General features: G+C 41.6%; 1 protein-coding gene across 2 annotated transcripts in view; it reads left to right on the forward strand.

The window, feature by feature from the left end:
- The window catches only part of LOC133656923 (galactosylgalactosylxylosylprotein 3-beta-glucuronosyltransferase 2-like), an 87,445-nt gene that overhangs the window by 38,065 nt on the left and 32,069 nt on the right, over nt 1–17,311 (forward strand). Inside the window, exon 2 of one of the 2 annotated variants that reach the window (XM_062057784.1) lies at nt 11,033–11,142. In XM_062057784.1, coding sequence (XP_061913768.1) covers nt 11,033–11,142 — 110 coding nt within the window. Of the gene's footprint in view, nt 1–11,032; nt 11,182–17,311 lie in introns of both variants that reach the window. The other variant, XM_062057783.1, reaches the window with a different exon arrangement.

The following is a 17,311-nucleotide window of genomic DNA, read 5'->3' on the forward strand; positions in this document are numbered from 1 at the left end:
AGGAACAAATAAATGACAGCCCTGTTTACAAAGTGTCTCCAGAGACAGGTGGTGGCAAAGTCCGTACTCCACATAGGAATCTCCTCCACCTTGTAAATGACTTACCTGTGAGTGTGGCTGAACAGTCAAAGAACCAAGCACCGACTAAAGAGAGACAAAGGAATAGGAGTCAGGTTGAAAGGAATGCAGAGAGAGAGACATTCCAAAGCAGTGCTTCATCTGACTCTGATGAAGATGGCCCAAGACCACAGTACTGGCTCAGAGTATCAAGGCCAGCCGAGTCACAAAGGTCAAATATAACAACCACCCATGTGCCTAAAAAAAACCCTGTTACTTCTCCATCCTTACATGAACAAGCAAGGCTGACCACACAAGCAGGAGAGCACAGACAGCCTCCTAGCTTTACAGCAGAGGAACCTGAACTGATGGAGCAAGAACAATACAGTGAACACGAATATGAACAGAATGCTGAAAATGAACATTGCCAAGCCAGGTATGACACTTACCAGGACAGTTCTACTTCCCCTCAGTGTGGTTCAGTCAGGAGACCAGTGCGAGACAGGAGACCACCCAGGACACTGACTTACGAGTCTCTTGGTCAGCCATCTTACCAGTCAATTGGGTCAGTCAACAATATTGGACTTTGTGGGCCACAGACATTGCCAGCATGGGGAATACAGTAAGGCCCAACACCACATTACCCAACCTATCCCACACTATAACCAACACTGCCATACACTGTCATGATGCCATACATTGTCCCTTCCTTTGCATACTAACATAGAAGATTCGATTTGAAAAAAAAAGTGTATTGAAAAGAGTATTTTGTTTTGAATGCCGGGAGTCATTTTCTTTGTCGGGGAGCGTGTGACCCACCCATAATGTGTCACATTTTTGTGTTGATGTATTTATTTTATTTTGTGGTTTGAATTCGTTTTTGGAGCTGTCATTCCACATTTATCACTATTCAAATTGGTCAGTAGGGGGCAGTAGGGCGTTTCTTCCCAATTGAATGCTATTACCTGCAGACCGGAAGCTTCTCGTCATTCTGATGAGAGCGACCAGTCTGTAAACATCTGAAACGTTCTGTGTGATTTTTCCTCCTGTATAACAGGTTAGTTTTGGTGAATCCACTCACTGAATAATATCCATGTGATCTTTATAAGTTTAATTATACATTCTGATGGTGGAGCCCAACTCTAAAAGTGTTTGTGAGTTGTAGTTTGTATTTGTGAATGAATCCAGTGCACAGCTGCATTAATCAATACAAAATGGCGACGTGAGTGCGCAACGTTTGTATAGGAACTTCTGATCCTAATTCAGACTCCCAAATTAGAGCTCCCATTTTCTTATTGATTTTACAATGTATATTTGTGTAATGTGTGTGTTCTGAAAGAGGTTTTACATGCTATTTTGTTGTGTTTAGACATGGTTATATAAGTTAAGCTCTCAGGAATGGTCAATGAACATTTCAAGTACAGTAACTTAAAGCTGCTATTATAAGAAGAAGAATATGACGAAAAGTAAAGTACTTAAATGAATGTTGCTAAATTGTGCATTAAGTTAAAGGTGAATATTCCTGAGAAAGATAAGACAGTGAAATAATGTCTAATTGGGCACTATATTGTATGTTTTGGAGTGATGATGTGGGTTGTGTGAAAATATATGGCAAAGGCATACAGTATTGTTATGGTAATTATAACTCCAGTGATACAGTAACGGTTTAATGATAGTTTATTGAGTGTTTTGATGAAAATAGAGGTGAAGATAAAGTAAAAGACATTTACATGATAACACAAAGTGACAAAATATATGGGAAATGAAGTGAATTGTGGATTTCTAATTTCTGTTAATAAATTCTGATGAGAGCGACCAGTCTGTAAACATCTGAAACGTTCTGTGTGATTTTTCCTCCTGTATAACAGGACATTATTATCTGACTGCTTGTCCTGGCTACCTGGGACCTGCAACACACATTTCAACATGTCCGAAAAGGATTAGAAAGAAGTGAACCTTATTTAATCCTACAATTTCTCTATTAATCAACAATTACTAAAAAATTACTGAAAATCGGCACTTCCAAGTCCGAGTCCATAGTTCTCGCCTGGAAAAGGGTGGAGTGCCGTCTCCGGTTTGGGGAGGACATCCTGCCTCAAGTGGAGCAGTTCAGTACCTCAGGGTCTTGTTCACGAGTGAGGAAACAAGGGGGCTTTGGGTTATGACCGAAAGGACAAGATCACAGGTTTCCTCTTTCGGGTGGTGGGTTCTTCCTTAGAGATAGGGTGAGAAGCTCTCTCATTTGGGAGTAGTTCAAAGTAAAGCCGCTGCTCCTCCACATTGAGAGGAGCCAGATGAGGTGGTTCGGGCATCAAATAAGGAATCCCCCCCGGACACATCCCTGGGGAGGTGTTTAGGGCGCATCCGACCGGTAGGAGACCACGGGGAAGACCCAGGACACAGTGGAGAGACTATGTCTCCCTGCTGGCCTGGAAGACATAGTCTTCCAGTCTTCCATAGTCTTTGTCCAGCTCCTCCGGGAGGAGCTGGACAAGGGAGAGGGAAGTCTTGGCTTCTCTGCTTAGGCTGCTGCCCCTGCGACCCAACCTCGGATAAGCAGAAGATGATGGTTGGATGGATAGATGGATGGATGGATGGATACTATTTTTGATAACAAAAGTAGAAAAATAAATCAATCAATAAAGATGGAGTTAAAGGTGACAGAAATATTGCGCTGTAACACATAAAAGATATACCCCAACCAATACTGCAGTTGAAAATACAAAGAATGGAGAATTAACATTAAGTGAATATAAATAGATAAAAATAGGTAATGGTTATTATATAATAATTTATTAGATTATGAGATAATAATGAATTCAGGATAATGATCGCAAACACAGTCGTTCATAATATATATACATATACAAGATGTTATTCCAATCAAAAGGAAAACAAGTTTAGAGTAAACCCCTGGAGTCTAATGCACCTTCCCACCCTTCTTTATGCATTTCTGGAACGATTCTTCTAGGATCTTCCACAGCCATCTTGATGATGTTTGAGTTTAAGAAAGAGTACAACAATCCCACAGAGTTATGTTGGGTGAATAGTGAGTTTGTTCCAGCATGGCAATGTTCTTCCCGGCCATGGTGTTACGGTGAAGAAGCCACACTGTACATTTCCAAGTTGGAGGTTTTTTTAAGTCCTGTACCAATATCTCAACTTAACGTTGCTTTACACAGCATGTTATCTCATTTTCATCAGTTTGTTTCATCATCATAGATATCCTCGAAGTCATAGACATTTGGTGGTACCTCAATTTACGAGTAATTTGAGGTACAAGCTGTCTCTCAGCTTTTTGTTATGCTTTAAGTTGGTAACATCATTTCAGTTACAAGCCCAACCTTCCAACGGTTTAAGTAATACTGTGCTGTTTGATCAATTAAGGGTTAATACACTGTTGCACATTGCTGTTTCTACTACGTCTACACAAGGAATAATCATACATTTTGATTAGATAGTTGGGGGGGGGGTACTGTCATGACCCGATGTTCTGGGTCATGTCTTGTTTTGTGTTTTGTTTGTTATTCTCAGTATAGTGTTCTGTTTTTTTCCTTGTCCGTCCACTGTTTACCTTTCCTGTTGCCTCAGGCACTGAGTGGATGCACCTGTCTCCAGTTTATGATTAGTTTTTCCACCTGTCTCCTTAGTTGATCACTTTATACTCTGTTGTGACCCAGCCTAAGCCGCTGGATTAATGTTTGCTATTGGCGACAGTTTAAGTTTGTGACACACTATGCTAAGATAGCTTTCCTTGTTTTCCTTATGACACAGTTTGCATTGCAGGTTTGTTGTTTTTACATTTCTTGTTAGCCTCACGCTATTGCTTATGTTTCTAACATGTGGGTAGTTTTTGCCCTGTATATACATTTAAAAGACTGTTTCCTGCACTCTGCTTCTGCCACTTTACCTCCCTCCGCATCCGTTAGTGATGAGATCGACAGTTCTTTTGACTGTACTGAATCAGTAGGATCAGTTCCTTAAATTGAGTCGTTCAAAAAATGTGTTCACCGAATCCCCCCCCCAAAAAAAAAAAAAATAGGAGGGGGCGGGGGCGTGCATAGTACAGTACAGTGCAGACATTCGCGGGAGAAGCAGTAAATAGGGTGAACGCGAGTCCCTACACAGCTCTGTGCATGCAGTACACCAGGCACTGAGTGACTGACACAGCGCCACAGTCAGCACAGTTCAGTACGTGAACCTGAATCACTTCTGCAGCAGCAGTTCTGTGTGCAGGTCGGTGAATCATGAGTCAGTCAGTAACAGCTTCCCCAGCGGCAGATCTCGGTGTGTGTCAGTTCGCGAACGACACAAGCCCTCAGCACCCAATGAACGACGCACACAGTGACTGAACGAGAGCCTCAATGTGACGTCCTCCTCCGCGACACAGTCAGTTCTCTGTGTCAGTAGGTTCGCGAGTCCTGATTCTGAATGAGTGAGTGAGTGCAGCGCAAACCTGAATCACGTTCGCGAACGACACAACACTACCGCCCCTCCCCCTCGCGTCGCTGCTGCTCAGCCTTGCCCTGCTTGCACTGAGTTTCTTTCTGTCTCCTCTACTCATAACTTTATGTGTTGAGATAATGGGGACGGGGCGCGTGTGTGCGTTTGTTTTCATGTGGCTTGAGTCAACATTAGCCGTTAGCTTGGAGAATGAATGGAGAACGGATGCCAATGGCATGAAACATATCCCCGCGACGGGAGGAGAATCATTCGCGGCATTGGGGCAAGCAGAGCAGAGAGCGAGAGCGTTGTCGTTCACTGAGTGATTCATGTCATTAATCCGCGGTGAACGAATCGTTCGCTCAGTCCCTCCACCCGCCCCCATGATGAGTAGCTGGCTGCGTCAGTCGCCTACGTCGAGGGTTCAGTGAGTCACAGAATGCGCCAGTTCCACTCATACCGGCATGGTCGCGGCAGAGCTCAACTGAACTGAGAAAGGAACGAATCAGTTCATGAAGTGATTCGGTTCAGTACGTTCACTAAAAAGATTTGTTCGTTCGAACGAATCGTTCGTGAATGACACAACACTAGCATCTGTAAGAAGTCAAGAATCGCAGCTATGCGACCAGATCGCAACAAGATCAGAGTAATATAACTGGCGGCCCGTGGACTAAATCCGGCCTGGGAATGCCAGCAGACCGGCAACTGAGTTCAGTTAAAAAAAAACTGGTAAGAGACTCAGCAGACTCAGATTCCTAAAAACACTAGGGTTGCGTGGCTTTCCTCCTAAAAATGGATATACGATCACATCCAGAAAACAGCGTACGCAAGTAAAAATTCAGATGTATTAACATGTTCGCACACACAAATACAAGCACATTTCTTTGTTACATCGCAATCAACTTGAAATCAAGCACATCAATCAGTTTGAGGAGTAAAAGTTGGCACTTTTTTATGTGAACTGTTACTTAGCACCATCTCGTGTGTCGCTAAAGTATGGCAGCTATGGAGGCAGCGCACATTTCCATGTCAACGTCGGTCTTGATCAATGTTCATAATATTGTCGTTATATAATAACAGTTTTAGTAACTGCATTACTTTTACTAGTAACGATTAATCAAATTAATTACTTTTAAGTCCGTTACAACACCATTAGTGATAGCTTGATGTGACATGGCACATTACTTTTGTTGTGGTTGTACGTCGACAACAAAACAGCGTCATAAGTGCAGCAAGTTCAATGCAGGAAACATCTTTTTACTAGTGAAAGCAACAAGCAGCATCGCGCTAAAATGAACTTAAAGTACCAATGATTGTCACACACACACTAGGTGTGGTGAAATTTGTCCTCTGCATTTGACCCATCCCCTTCTTCACACCCGGGAATCATTTTTGGTGATTTAACCCCCAATTCCAACCCTTGATGCTGAGTGCCAAGCAGGGAGGTAATGGGTCCCATTTTTATAGTCTTTGGAATGACTCGGCCGGGGTTTGAACTCACGACCTACCGATCTCAGGGCGGACACTCTACCCATTAGGCCACTGAGTAGGAACTTGATATCAAATGGGAAGATGCAACATCTCACTGTGACACAGCAGACAACAACATATGTGCACGTACACAATGGCAATAATGAACAACAAATCAATGATTGCAGTGACAATTTTGCCATCCAAACAATACACTGTTTGTTGACAAGAAGATATGACAGCCATCGAAGCACATTCAGTCTATTTATTAACCACAGGTAACACAGTCCGGTGAAAATATTAAACAAACTGTCGCTGCTAACTGCTAAAGCTAACAAACACAGCTCTGTTGAAACCCTCGATGATGTCACGCGTCACTATGCAACAGGCCCCGCCTTTAGAAAGCACACACACACACACTGTGCGCCTATATGAAAAGTTTCTCAACTGCTTATGTCAGACACTTGAAGGATTTTTTTTGGACAGGATTTCTAGGCGCAGTCAGGGCGTTGAGGGGATCCGGTTTGGTGGCTGCCGGATTCGGTCTCTGCTTTTTGCAGATGATGTGGTCCTGATGGCTTCAACTGGCCAGGATCTTCAGCTCTCACTGGATCGGTTCGCAGCCGAGTGTGAAGCGACTGGGATGAGAATCAGCACCTCCATGTCCGAGTTCATGGTTCTCGCCCGGGAAAGGGTGGAGTGCCATCTCCAAGTTGGGTAGGAGATCTTGCCCCAAGTAGAGGAGTTCAAGTACCTAGGAGTCTTGCTCACGAGTGAGGGAAAAGTGGATCGTGAGATCCACAGGCGGATCGGTGCGGCGTCTTCAGTAATGCAGGCGCTGTATCGATCCGTTGTGGTGAAGAAGGAGCTGAGCCGCAAGGCAAAGCTCTCAATTTACCGGTCGATCTACGTTCCCATCCTCACTTATGGTCATGAGCTTTGGGTTATGACCAAAAGGACAAGATCACGGGTACAAGCGGCCGAAATAAGTTTCCTCCGCCGGGTGGCGGGGCCCTCCCTTAGAGATATGGTGACAAGCTCTGTCATCCGGGAGGAAGTCAAAGTAAAGCCGCTGCTCCTCCACATCGAGAGGAGCCAGATGAGGTGGTTCGGGCATCTGCTCAGAATGCCACCCAAACGCCTCCCTAGAGAGGTGTTTGGGGCACGTCCGACCGGCCATAAAAATATGAATTAGCACGTATGTGGTCTACATCAGTGTTTTTCAACCACTGTGCCGTGAGATACAGTCTGGTGTGCCGTGGGAGGTTATTTAATTTCACCTATTTGGGGTATAAAATATTTTTTGCAAAGCAGTAATTATAGTCTGCAAATGGTGTGTTGTTGTTGAGTGTCGGCAGAGTAACCATGTAATACTCTTCCATATCAGTAGGTGGCAGCAGGTAGCTAATTGTGATCACAATATGCAGACGACAGCGGGAGGCAGTGTGCAGGTAAAAAGGTATCTAATGCTTAAACTGAAAAATAAACAAAAGGTGAGTGCCCTAAAAAAAAAAGGCATTGAAGCTTAGGGAAGGCTATGCAGAACGAAACTAAAACTGAACTGGCGACAAAGTGAAGAAAAACAGAATGCTGGACGACAGCAAAGACTTACAGCGTGTGGAGCAGACGGCGTCCACAAAGTACATCCGAACATGACATGACGATCAACAATGTCCCCACAAAGAAGGATAAAAACAACTGAAATATTCTTGTTTGCTAAAACAAAGCAGGTGCGGGGAATAGCGCTTAAAGGAAGACATGAAACTGCTACAGGAAAATACCAACAAAACAGGAAAAGCCACCAAAATAGGAGCACAGGACAAGAAGTAAAACACTACACACAGGATAACAGCAAAAAAGTCCAAATAAGTCAGGGTGTGATGTGACAGGTGGTGACAGTACACCTACTTTGAGACAAGAGCTATAGTGATGCATGCTTAGTTATGGTTTAAAGTCATATCCGACAACTTTTTATTGTCAATATCGAGTTTCATATTTTAATGATTTCTGCTGGTGGTGTGCCTTTGGAGTTTTTCAATGAAAAAAATGTGCCTCGGCTCAAAAAAGGTTGAAAAACACTGGTCTACATCATGTTATGTGAGCCAGATAAAGTGCACATGACAGACAATTCTTATATTTCCTACAAAGCTCAGAATTGTAACTTGTGGTGCTGTCTATTATATGTGTGTGATTAATCAAGGCTAACACTGCTCTGCGAGTGCTATTTTGCATCTTTATTTAGCATGTCTCAAAACATTATGCAAACCTACATAGTTACACACGCGGCTGTGAGAAAGGAGGTGATCGTGCTGCAATGACAGACAATGGACAGATAATATTCCTTCCTGCTTGTGTGTCAACATATTTGGACTGTCAAAAATAGAAAATATTAGACATTAAAGTTGTCAAAAAACCAACATATTTTTGAATTAATCACAATTCTTATTTGTAACAATTCTTAATCGATTACAACAATTCAAAAATCTATTTGAATAAAATAAATTCAAAAAAAATATATACACTACCGTTCAAAAGTTTGGGGCCACCCAAACAATTTTGTGGAATAGCCTTCATTTCTAAGAACAAGAATAGACTGTCGAGTTTCAGATGAAAGTTCTCTTTTTCTGGCCATATAGAGCGTTTAATTGACCCCACAAATGTGATGCTCCAGAAACTCAATCTGCTCAAAGGAAGGTGAGTTTTGTAGCTTCTGTAACGAGCTAAACTGTTTTCAGATGTGTGAACATGATTGCACAAGGGTTTTCTAATCATCAATTAGCCTTCTGAGCCAATGAGCAAACACATTGTACCATTAGAACACTGGAGTGATAGTTGTTGGAAATGGGCCTCTATACACCTATGTAGATATTGCACCAAAAACCAGACATTTGCCGCTAGAATAGTCATTTACCACATTAGCAATGTATAGAGTGTATTTCTTTAAAGTTGGGACTAGTTTAAAGTTATCTTCATTGAAAAGTACAGTGCTTTTCCTTCAAAAATAAGGACATTTCAATGTGACCCCAAACTTTTGAACGGTAGTGTATATTTTTTTTAAACTGTCCTGTCCAGCCACCGAGGCAAATCGTATTAATGTATTGTTGTGCAGCACTTTGGAAACATTTTTGTTGTTTAAATGAGCTATAAAAAATAAAGTGGATTGGATTGGATGGATGTAGAAGATCATATCTGCTGTACAGATTTACTTTAGAAAAGGGAAGTGTTGGATACTTCTTTTGCCTTATTTGTATTTGACTTCAATAAATGTTTGGTTAGACTTTTTTTTAACAAAACCAGTTATCTTTTGGGTAATATAGAAATTTATCAGAGCTGTTTATCTATTTAATGGAGGAATGTAGTTAATCATATAACTGGCACTCAATGTTATGAAAAAAGTATTGATTTTAAATTGAATCGTTACCCCCAAGAATCGAATCAAATCCAATCGTGTGGTGACATATTGTCTATTTAGTAATATCCTTTTCTAATTTTATAGCTGCTGGATGACTTAAGGGGCTCATTAAAACAAACTAAATTAATATGTTTTGGTTTCTGCTGGCATTTCTTTAAATGCCGTTCTTTTTTCATTTAGGAATATATTGTTATAATATATCTCCTATTTGAAAGAACATCTTTAAATAAGCATTTTCTTGTGTTTGGACAATTCCAGACGTTTACTGCTGTGCTGTACGCCTCCATGGACAGCGCACCATCAGTGTGCTAAAAAAAAGTTTATGTTGTCTGGATTGCAGTTCTATATTGCAGAAAAGGTGTTTCAGAATATAGAAGTGTGCAGCTATTTCAAGAACATGGCACACGTTTGTTAGTCTCTCGCTTCAAACAGGGAGAAAGACACCTCACTCTGTACGTTGCTCTCAGCACCTGAGCGTGTTTATTTAACAGTAGAATTAACTTAACGCAGTGAGCCCTGTTTGCGCTCATTCACAATCTTTGTCCCACTGGGCGGACACTAAAGCAGGACTAGATGCTGGTTCTCAGGAATATACAAAATAAAAGGAATAGTGACGGGTGGAATAGTCCAGCATTCTGGAAATGTGGCCCCCAAAATATTGAAGTTGAATATCCCTGCTCTAGATAGTCAATCAACACACACATTTAAATAAACAAATGTACTTTTATTGTAACTCACCCATAACCTGTTATGATCCGTTACCCGGATCATAGTTTGTTACCATTTATTTAGTTTTTGATTCACTTGTGGTTTAAGTTCTGTTTCAGCACCCCTGTTTTGTGTTTCTTGGTTGTCATGGGTGCTGATTGTTTTCACCTGCCTCTGATTAGTGTTCGGGACGTTCACCTGTTCCCGGGCACTAATCAGAGCGCTATTTAGTCCTGCCTGTCACCTCACTCAGGCTGGTGCTTTTGTTTGCTCTCATGCAACGGTTACGTGTGTTACTCTGCATTCCTGAACTAAGCTTTGCCTTTTGCGTATTCTTGTGCATATGCTTTGTTTTCCTTGTGAGCTATTCCGTTAGCTTCCCGTGCTATAGGCACGCTCGTTTTGTTCGTTTTTGTATGTTTTTGAATGATTTATAGAAATAAATCATTTCCTACCTGCACCTTTGTCTCCGGAGTTCCTGGTGCATCGCTTGGAAGAACAATCCGCGCATCACCATGCGACCACCACGTTACATAACCCTCCATAATAATAGTTTTTGTTAAGTTTTTCATTTATTGACTTGTTTATTTCTCTTTAAAAGGTGTTTTCTTTGTTGTGAATTGTATCGTTCTTTTTAGTACTCTAACAAGGTTTCATTTAAGTAGTGTGAAGAAAAACATGTTCAAAGCTCTGTTATGTATCACCTCTGAATCATTATCAGTCTTCCTTCGCGGCTCCAAATCGTTTCATTTCCATAGTGCAATTATCACAGGGGAATGGCTCACCCCTGTGGTAAATTAATTTCTTATCATAGTCATTAGATACACTAAAGTGTGCGATCATTTACTGCTGTGATTATAATAGCCTCATAATGGTTTTTTAATGCATGTCTAACCTCGTGCTTCCATCACACCTTCCTCTGTGCTTCTCCCTTCCTTGCAGGTTTTGCTGTGAACCTCCACGTGATCCTGGCTAATCCGAGGGCGCAGTTCAAGAGGCGGGGCTCCCAGCCGGGCATGCAGGAGTCCGACTTCCTCAAGCAAATCACCAAGGTGACAGAGTTGGAGCCCAAAGCCAACAACTGCACTCGGGTCAGTGAGAGCTGTTTGTATTTAGACTGCAGCTATCTAATCTATTTCATCTAATCAAATCTTCCTACTTATCTTTGACACAAGATGTTTTATTTGTGCTTCCAATTCCTACCGTGGTGTTTGTGCGCGTGTAACTTACCCTGTACGTATATTTTATCCCTGCTATTGACAGCATGAGTCATGCTTCAAGCCGGTGGCCTGCTCTAAACGTAGACACACACAGCTTGAATAGGCTACAAACGCTGTTATATGACGCAGTCAATTGTACTTCTGTGTTTAGACAGCTTAGATCGATACTGCGAGCCTTAAATCACTGCGGACCCTTTTGGCGCTTGATTTTATGAAGCCACTCATCGTCCTGACAACCATCACTGAGGTGCCTTAAAGGACCTGCTGATAAATGGATTCTATTACACCTTTTCAAGGGAATCATCAACTGAAAGTCTATTGGCTCCAATCCTGTTGTTTTGTTTGTTCAGCCAATGCTGGCATTTGTGGTTTTTAACAAATAAAAATAAGATTATTATTTCTTTGGTGAGTTTACTGAAAGTTTAATAATGAGATCACTACACTGCTTTACACTGTTCTATTCATTTGTTCAAAGACACTATCTTTATCATTGATCAGGGTCATTTATCCTCTTTTTGAACAAGTTTATTAGACCTGTGTGAAGTTGGCCCCCTTTATCCTAGCAAATATTAAAATAACACTGCCATTTGTTTGTGCTGTAAAAATTGTTAATTTGTGCCGTTACGATTTTTAAGTTATTCTAAAATACATTTTCTGACCAGTGACGTCATCTATCAACATTGCCAAAATCTCCCCAAATGTGCCCCAAACGTTTGCGCTGCCAATTTTTTTTCTAACTGTTATAGTTATGTTATTAACGTTTTATAGTTTTATGTTAACGTATTATTAATCATAGGCAGCCGCCAACGTCGTCAAAACCTCCTCAAATTTGTCCCATTCGTTTGTTCTACATTTGTGCTGGTTTGTGCTGCAAAAATGTTATTACAATTTTTATGTTTTTAATATTTTATAGTTTTTATTACTCTGTAGAAGCCCCCCAACCATACTTGCCAACCTTGAGACCTCCGAATTCGGGAAATTGGGGGGGGGGGGGGTTGAGGTAGGCGGGGTCGGGGTCGGCGGGGCGGGGTTAAGGGGTCGGAGTATATTTATAGCTAGAATTCACTGAAATTCAAGTATTTCTTTTTTGTTTATATATATATATATATTTATTTTTTTTATATATAAAAGAAATACTTGAATTTGCACTGAATTTCAAGTATTTATTATATATATATAATACGAATACTTGAATTTCAGTGTTCATTTATTTACACATATACACACACATAACACTCCTCTCTACTCATTGTTGTATTTGAAAGTGCAATGCTTTGCAGCCAGTAGCACAGCCTTTGAAGGAGCATAGGTGAAATTAAATTTGCAGGAAAGGAGTGAGTTTAGGGTTGAATTGTCCATCCTCGTTCTATTCTCTGTCACTATCTTTTTTTGGACATTACTACTTGCTGTAGTTTTGAAGCAATGCATGATGGGAATCCGGAATGTTGTGTGTCAGTGTATTAACATGCCGGCTGGAATAAACACACGCTGAGAAATAGCTCTGTGCCTGCCTACTTTATGGGTTATAGATAAACCTATGGATAACGGAGACAAATATAATAGTCTCCTTCCTGTTGTGTGTGCAGTTGCGCACTGAGCTCCAAAAGCCGTAGATGTTATAACGTGACTGGGCCGGCACGCTGTTTATATGGAGATAAAGTGGACGTGACGACAGGCTGTCCTCACTCAGGTCCAGCTGGAAATCGGGGGGAAATTCAGGAGAATGGTTGTCCGGGAGATTTTCGGGAGAGGCACTGAAATTCGGGAGTCTCCCGGGAAATTCGGGAGGGTTGGCAAGTATGCCCCCAACCTTGTCAAAATCTCCCCAAACTTGTCCCAAACATATGTGCTACGTTTGTGTTGGTTTGTTCTGCTACATTTTTTTTCCAACTATTATAATATTTATGTTAATAATGTGCTTGTCACGATCGGCCTGAGCCGGAGTAGGACCACAACGCAGAGACGAAAATAAAAAAGAATAATAACCAAAAGCGCATTCAAAAAGGAGTGGGGAAAAACAATTAGGGATAGACACAAAATGTGTGCATAAACGGAGGTCGCACACAAAAGGTGTGCAGAGAAACAAGTTTACACTACAGGAAGGAGGAGATGTACTGGGAGGGGGTAGCAACAGGAATCAACTGGCGCCAAGGGAATGGACTGGAAAGCTTATGTAGTCAGGCAGAAATGGGTATCAGGTGTGCTCGAGTGTGGCTACGCCCCGTAGCCCGAAAACCAGGCACTGCATCGTAAAAAAGCAGAAATCTGCCAGATCATGACAGCCAACGTTAAACCCGGAGATGACAGCCAGTCCACTTGTCCAGGTTGATAAGTGGGGGATGGTACCCTGTGGCGAGCTGCCAGCCTATGGCAGCCGTCCGGGACAAAGCTGCTGTTGTATCCCGCCACACCCGATAGGCTTGGCGAATGTGTTGGTGGACGGATGGAATTGCCAATTCCGACTCCTGGGAAGGAAAAAGAGGCGGCTGGTAACCGTAGACGACTTTAAAAGGACATATACCTGTGGCCAAGGAGGTGAGGGAATTGTGAGCGTACTCCACTCAAAGGAGGTGTGAGGACCAGGACAAAGGGTGTTGGTGAAGTGCCGCCTCCAGGTCCTGGTCAGCCTACTCCGTCTGGCCGTTGGTCTGGGGAAGATATCTTGACAAAAGGCTCCGGGTGGCCCCTAACGCCTTGCAAAAAGCCTTCAATACTTGGAAAGCGAATTAGGATCCCCTGTCAGAGACCAGGTCCAGAGGGACACCATGAATGCGGAAAACGTGCTTGACCAGTAGTTGAGCAGTCTCCAGGGATGTAGGTAGTTTAGACAGGGGAAGGAAGTTTGCCATCCTTGAAAATCAGTCGATCAAATTGAGAATGAAAGAGTAGCCCCGGGAAGCTGGAAGGCCTGTAATGAAGTCCAATGGAATGTGGGACCATGGTCGTGACAGACTGGGTTGTGTTCTTCTTTGACGCTGTGCCATCAGGAGAGTAGACCTCACGTCAGGAAGACATTGAAAAGGGGAAAAAAGTGAAATAAAACAAATGTGACGTTGTCCTTCCTCAGTGTAGCAACATGAGACACTGTAAGTTTTCTGTCATAGCTAATTATTTTTCCTTTTAAACACTGTCGTCACCATAAAACGTAGCATAAAGTGTCGTAACACGAGGACCGCTAGTATGCACATTGTGGTGTTAATAACAACACCAGTCCATCAAATGAATATTTAAAGCACGGAAATTTGCGGCTATTAATGTTTCAAAAATGATCTGTCAAATCTAAATGAATAAAACCAACACACAATAAAACCAAACGTTGAACTGTTTGTTCGTTAATAGTCCTTGCAACATTCCAAGTCAAATATGAGTTAACCTGTGAGGCATCCAAGCACATCCGTACACAGTACATTGGTACGCATGGGATGATGTCTCTTCTGCCATCAGATGCTGCCCTCTCAAGCCCTCATTCTCTCTGCATAATTTACATCCCCTCTTTTGGAAATACACTTTGAACCCAATGGATGATTCCATGTGATGTATGCTCATGCATGAACCATAATACTGCTGGGTCGCTGAGGTCAAAGATCAACCAAACTAAATGGTGCTTCTTAATTCCAGCGACTTTCCAACATGAATATTGAATAATCTCAGAGTGCTTTTAAGGCTTGTTACATGCTAAAACATTTAAACTATCTAGATGGCTGTGGGATATCACTGCAGTTATTTTATTCTCTGTGGCGATACAAAGAGCAGAATTTGTATCTTCACAAAGTAAATGCATGTGTGTGTGTGTGTGTGTGTGTGTGTGTGTGTGTGTGGCACTGCAGTATGTCTCTAGGGGTTATACTTAATGTCTCCTGCAGGGAATTGTACAAATATTCAGACCTGCTGGCTCATCATCCATAGCTGACTGCTGCGGCAGCTGCTGCTGACAGCAAACTATCGCCGTGATTATCAGGCCCATTACTTTAATGGAGCTGCCTTACAGTTAATGTGGCTGCTGGCCTTTAACAGGATGTAACATCATCAGTTCGTCACTAGCAGTGTTAAGGTTGTGAGATTGATTTGTTAAAATATACAGTAAATGTCAGAAAGTAATAACACAACTCAATACAGACGCAGCACCTGCCGTTTAGAACCATGATGAAGTGATAGAAGAAAGGTAAACATATGATAAACCTACATGTGGCGGCATAAGGGAAAGTAATGTACAAGTTTCACTTTTGCATCTCACTGCCGATAACTGTGGAGAGTTCAAAGACCCTCAAAGTTAGAAACAGAGGCCACACTAGGTTTTAAAGTCAGGGGGAAACTTTACCCTAATATAATCATAACACTAACAATGTATTACAGTGGAACCTCAATTTACGAACTTAACTGGTTCTTGAACATGGTTGTCAAACCTAAACGTTTGTCTAGTTCCTCATTAGAAACAATGTAAACATGAATAACTGGTTCTAGTCTCGATAAAAGTCCCTATTTTTTTTTTAAATATACATATACATATATATACAGTATATATAATCATTTTCCATATATTAACTGCACAGGACTGTAAGCTGCAGATATATACGTTGTGAATAGAGTCATTGACACAGAAAAATTCTGTAAAAGCTTATTTACATACCGTAATTGTTTCAAAACAGTGCCTGTAACACGGCAGTAAAATGGCTGATCAAACAAAACAGCTCTCCAATTAGCTAAACAGACTCAATAACTCTACGGGGACATCTTGATGAACTTACTGAGGAATTTATGAAACTGAAACAATATGAAAAGAGTGTCATTGTAAGTTAATAATACTAACACAGAAACTTGTAAATGTGTTAGCCTATTAGGTAATGCTAACAACTTTTGCGTCATTACATTACGATAGCACATACAAATATGCATGAAAACACTCCTACAGACATCACACATGGGACGGTTTAGTTTGTATAAACAGTTTTAGTTATGCTGTAAAACTTATAAACGTTTGGAGTGATGAATGATGAATCCATACGCTTAGAAACGCTAAAAGACTAAACTGCTCGCCGGTTAAAAAATTTAAAAAAACACTGCTATTAATGGAAGGACACTGCAGCACCGGCAGAGAGCAATTTCTTCCAAAAGATGGCATCATACTACAAACAATGAAACACCCTCTAAGTGTTTTTGCTTTATATATATATATTTTTTTTCCAATTGCTGTTAGCGAAGAAAACTCAATAAATTAGCAGATTCATCTTATAGTGACTTATAGTCCGAAATTTACGGTATATAAATCAAACCAACATAATTTATTTTGTATCCAAAACCAACACAACAGCAGCCAACTGTCAATGCATTTGCGTTACCAACCATGTTGCTACAGTAAAAAAACTAAACATTTTTGTGTCTGTGAATATTTGTGGCATTTGTTTTGAAAGTCTGGGAGTTGTTTAGTTATAAATCCTTCATTGGCTTGTGTCCTGGGTGTGCATTGTCCTCAGCTGCTGAGGCATCTTTTTCCCCCCAAAAAGGCCCAGTGTCATCAGAGTTAAAAACGTGCTGCAGTTTAGGCCCCCTTTGCTGATAAAAGCCTTGAAGGGCTGGATAAAGTTTTGTCGGAGCTTGCAGCCTCACCACGCCACAGTCGGTGAATGCCGGCTCATCTTTTTAAACTTTTCCAACCCCCCATGGCTGGACTAAAATAGTTATTTTGTGCTGGTTCCACACGGGTCACTTTTGGACAGCAAGACCATATAAATGGCGAGCCTTTTCACAAATGTTAGCCTGCGAGCTGATTCTCATTCATCCACACATGCAACAGTTTTTCGACTTGGTCTTGCACTCTCTCTCCGCTCTTGCGAAGATGCTTAACCCTTTTGGCAAGTCAGCAATCACATAAACGTCCTTTTTTGATAATGGTTGCAACTGTGGACTTGTTTCTTCCATATTTTCCAGCCGATCCGTGTGCCATTGTCTCTGCCGCCGGGGTGTGCACCTCGCATATATGTAAACAGTACGTAACATAGGGACC

Source organism: Entelurus aequoreus, linkage group LG09, assembly GCF_033978785.1.
Source record: "Entelurus aequoreus isolate RoL-2023_Sb linkage group LG09, RoL_Eaeq_v1.1, whole genome shotgun sequence".
Taxonomy (NCBI): domain Eukaryota; kingdom Metazoa; phylum Chordata; class Actinopteri; order Syngnathiformes; family Syngnathidae; genus Entelurus; species Entelurus aequoreus.